Below are 4641 nucleotides of genomic sequence, written 5' to 3' on the forward strand. Positions count from 1 at the left end.
TGGGTGTTTATACTTCCCCACACAAGACTCTTCACATTTTTTCATCGGTTGCTGTGTATTTCTGGCCCTTCCCCAAGTGCCTCTGTCATTCACCCTTGCATTTCATCCCACCTATCCTCTTCATTTTGTCTCTCCCACAATGAAGAGGATATGTAGTTTCCTGTTCTCCAGCTCAAGCTCACAGATTTCTCAAGACTGAAGAGCTTATGGTTATAGAATGTGTGTATCTTGAGACGAGGGACTGTAGGCTCAGGAGGTGACAGCAGAATCATTTGAATTAGTTGAGTAGGGAGAGTCTCAGCTCAGAAGTGGTGAGCAAGAATTGAGATCAGATCACAGTGAGAGCTTCTGGAAGTTTTGCAGCAGAGGGATGTGTTAGGATAGATGAAAGCATAAACTTGGCATGTTTTTGTGAGACTATTCTTCAAATTTCTGGAGCTATGACTGCAAAAAGAAGAGAATGTCAGTAAACTTGTTCTTCTGCATCTCAGTACCTTCTAAGGGAATAAAACTTCAGGAGCTGTTTGTAGGGTTCACCCTCTACTGGGAATTGACCATTGTGGGTATTTGGACACGGAGCAATGGAATTCTCTCCATTGCCTCCATCCCTTCTTCACCTAAACACACAAACATATTCAAAATTTAAAAGGTACCAACCCTTATGCACATGTGATCTAATCAAGGAGAAATCTCTGGTGCCCTCCTATAATGTTACTGAAGTTTGACCATCTCATTTCAAAATGGGCTAAAAGCTCAAAAGTACAAATTACCTTGGAGATACAACATATCAGCATGGATTTCAGACACAATAAGTATGATAATATCAAATGTCACAGCAGGCTGCAATAAAGAAAAAATATTTAATACTTTAAAAGAATGGCGATACCACAGAGCAGAAAAAGGGAATGGGTGGGTGAGGCTGAGGCACTGATGAAGAAAAACTTAGTATTTCATTGTTTTCAAATGCTGGCCATAAGCACCTAAGATATGTGGACAAACAGAAGCTATTCACAGGCGTATTTCACATCCTTTGTGGTGAGAAAAGCACATGCTTTAGCAGAAACTAGGATGAAATCCCAAATATTTGTCCATATATTAGGCCTGGATCAAAGTTTTGCTGGGAAATATATAGGCTCCAGAGGAAACCTTATGGAGTAGTGTGACCAGTAGGAAGTCCTGTATAATTTTGAGGGAACACTTAAAAAATGGGAAGATTCAGTGGATGAACTTTGAGGATATTATGGTAAGTGAAATAAGCCAGTCAGAAAAACACAAATACTGTATGATTCCACTTATATGAAGTACTAAAGTAGTCAAACTCATAGAAATAGTAAAATGGAGGTTACCAGGGCCCGGGGGTGAGGGAAAGGGGAGTTGCTGTTTAATGGGTATAGAATTTCAGATCAGCAAGATGAAAAATTCTGAAAGTCTGTTTCACAACAATGTGAATATACTTAGTAGTATTATTGAACTGCACATTTCAAAAAGGTTAATCTGGTGCATTTTATGTTGTGCACTTTTTACTACAATGGGGAAAATGGGAAGATTTAGAAGAGCATTGAAACTGATCTGATATGATGAAATCTGTCCTTGATAGAGGTCATATACTCGCCCTTTTACTACTCTTGCCTGGTTCTAATGTTTCATATTCACCAATTTAAGTTATCTTAATCTCAGTCCACATCCTATTCTATAGTTTGTTTCTTCTTAATTCAGTCCCATCTCATGTTTCAGAAAACTCTCACTCCTATATGGTGACCAATTAATCTTAGTTTTCCCCCAACCTTAGTCTCTGACTGTAAATTGTATGGAGAGAAGAATATGAAAATGACCATAAAAGGGAGATGAAATGCATTGATATGGGAAAGTAGGGTAAGAGACCATACATACACCTATCTAGTTTCCCTTTGGGAGTAATTAAATAAGTGTATTTCTGCCTACTGTCTCTCTCCGTTTGTGAGTAAGTATACTTTACTTCCTGTATATTTTGTTTCTCACTTCTTGATCCTATGAAGCTGTTGTTATTGCCTAATTCTCCTGTTAATTTCAGGCTATGAGAGCTTTGGCTGATAGTTCCAATCATGATATATCTCTTAAGTTGTTCTTATATCACTATCATCATCATCACCATCATAATCATTATTTTGCATATGTGAAGAATTAGATAAACAGGAAGTTCTCATTCCTAAAGTGAACAGTGAAACATAAAAAGTTAGTACCACTATCATCCCTAATAATCACAATTTCCTATTTTCTTAACTCTCATAATTTCAGCTACAGCCCAGTTGTTTGGAGCAATGGATGGACGGAATCACTCGGTCATGTCTGAGATTGTGTTTCTGGGACTCACTCATTCTCGGGAGATCCAGCTTCTCCTCTTGGTGTTCTCTTCTGTGCTCTATGTTGCAAGCATGACTGGAAACATGCTCATTCTATTGTCTGTGACCACTGATCCCCATTTACACTCCCCCATGTACTTTCTACTAGCCAATCTCTCCATCGTTGACCTGGGAGTCTGCTCCACTGCTGCCCCCAAGATGATTCATGACCTTTTCAGAAAGCGTAAAGTAATCTCCTTTGGAGGCTGCATTGCTCAGATCTTCTTCATCCATGTCCTTGGTGTTGTACAGATTGTGCTGCTCATAGCCATGGCCTTTGACAGATATGTTGCCATATGTAAGCCTCTCCACTATCTCACCATTATGAGCCCACAAATGTGCATTTTGTTTCTGGCTGCTGCCTGGGCAATTGGTACTATTCACTCACTGTTCCAACTAGCATTCATTGTTAATTTATCCTTCTGTGGCCCTAATGTATTGGACAGCTTTTACTGTGACCTTCCTCGGCTCCTCAGACTGGCCTGTACAGATACCTACAGATTGCAGTTCATGGTCACCATCAACAGTGGGTTTCTTTGTGTTGGCTCTTTCTTTATACTCATCATTTCCTACATCTTCATCCTGTTTATTGTTTGGAAACATTACTCAGGTGGTTCATCCAAGGGCCTCTCCACTTTGTCAGCTCACATCACTGTGGTATTTTTTTATTTTGGTCCAGCCCTGTTTATCTATACTTGGCCACATCTTAATTCCAAAATGGACAAGTTTCTTGCTCTCTCTAATGCTGTTCTCACTCCTTTTTTAAATCCAGTCATCTACACATTCAGGAATAAAGACATGCAGGCAGCAATGAAGAGATTTTTCAGATCATTAGAGATTTTTAGAAAGATATCGTAAGTAATGTTATAAGGTCTTTATCTTGATCATCATATAAACTGTATCTGGACTTTTAGAATTGGCTATTTTAGTGGACCAACAATTAATTTACTTGTCACCACACTCTTCAGGAATGCTCCTCTTCCCGAAGAAGAATGAAGATTTAGACAACATCTTAATTGAAAACTTATGTTGATTAATATGTGGTTACACATATATGTACTAATTATAGTCGTTTCTTTCTAACTAGTTTCTTTGCTTTCCTTTTGTCTCAAGATTATCATTTTATTATTGTCTTTCAATTTACCCGTATATTTTCCCACAATCTTCCTCTTGCGGTAACCAAGATGCTAATTATTCACTTTGCCATTGGTGGTCTCTACTTTTAACAATTAAGGCTCTTTTTCTTATTCCTTTGGGAATTTGGAAAACATTCATCCCTGGACCAAGTTTTCAGGCCTATTTTAAGCCATCAACGCTCTCTTTATGATTTGGAGGATAGCTCTCTTGTTCGTTAGGGAAATTTTATGCTCAGATTCTTCTTTAAATAGTTAAAAGCAATCTGATTTCAGATTAGAAGAGTAGTAATCTCTCCTGCTTCATTGTGTTCAGTCTCCCTGTCCCTTTTCTCACTATTTTTTATTTTAGATAATTGCCTCATGATCACTCAATATTTTTTCTATTGGTAATATGAGCTCTTCTGGGAATAATTTTGAAAAGCTTAAGCTAATACACCCATTGATTTCTTTTTGCTCAAATACATGTGCATATTCATGAACTAGCAGTTTATTCTTTCTTTCATTCATTTGTCCCCCAAAAATATTTTTTTTGCTGATTGTATATACGAAAATGTGTTTACTCTATCTCTGGAATTGTTTCTAGGAATACATGGTAGTAACCAAAAATGTATGGCTTGGAAGAGTTATAATTGGAGAGACATATGAATCAATTATTTGCAACACAACTTAGAGAAATTTTTGTAGTGCCTTGTAAAACTCCAGTGTGAGATGTCCAGTGCTGGTCAAATGATATAAGCCCAGCACAGCTTATTTTTCCCTTTAATTATGTCTACACAATCTTGAAAACAATACAAAAATTACCTGAGACAAGGAAAAAAAAGTAAAGAAAAGCTGGTATATTAGAGAGAGGAATCAAAACTTGAAGAAGCAACCCTTAAGTGAGTGAGTTTGTCTTTTTTTGTCTTTTGCCTCTTTTTTCTCATGGCTCTTACTTGTGAACAGACCCCAAATGCAGAGCTATAATTGCCATGATTCAGGGAGAAAAAAACTCCAAGAGTAAACCAAGCTTTCTGGCCAGGAAAGTGGGAAAAGAGCTCTCTACAAGGTGAAAAGTGTGGGAGAAATATTTTTACTTCTTTTCTCTTCATTACTCTCTACTCTGTCCTAGGGCAGCCCTTGTTGCAGAG

At 37.8% G+C, this 4641-nt stretch overlaps 1 protein-coding gene across 1 annotated transcript; it reads left to right on the forward strand.

The window, feature by feature from the left end:
- Nucleotides 1-2297: 2297 nt before the first annotated feature.
- On the forward strand, nt 2298-3236 carry LOC106833414 (olfactory receptor 4F3/4F16/4F29-like). Its single transcript, XM_014844605.3, has one exon. It carries the CDS (start codon nt 2298-2300, stop codon nt 3234-3236), a length of 939 nt encoding a protein of 312 aa, XP_014700091.3.
- Nucleotides 3237-4641: the final 1405 nt, after the last annotated feature.

The sequence above is a fragment of the Equus asinus genome, chromosome 2 (assembly GCF_041296235.1).
Source record: "Equus asinus isolate D_3611 breed Donkey chromosome 2, EquAss-T2T_v2, whole genome shotgun sequence".
Classification (NCBI taxonomy): domain Eukaryota; kingdom Metazoa; phylum Chordata; class Mammalia; order Perissodactyla; family Equidae; genus Equus; species Equus asinus.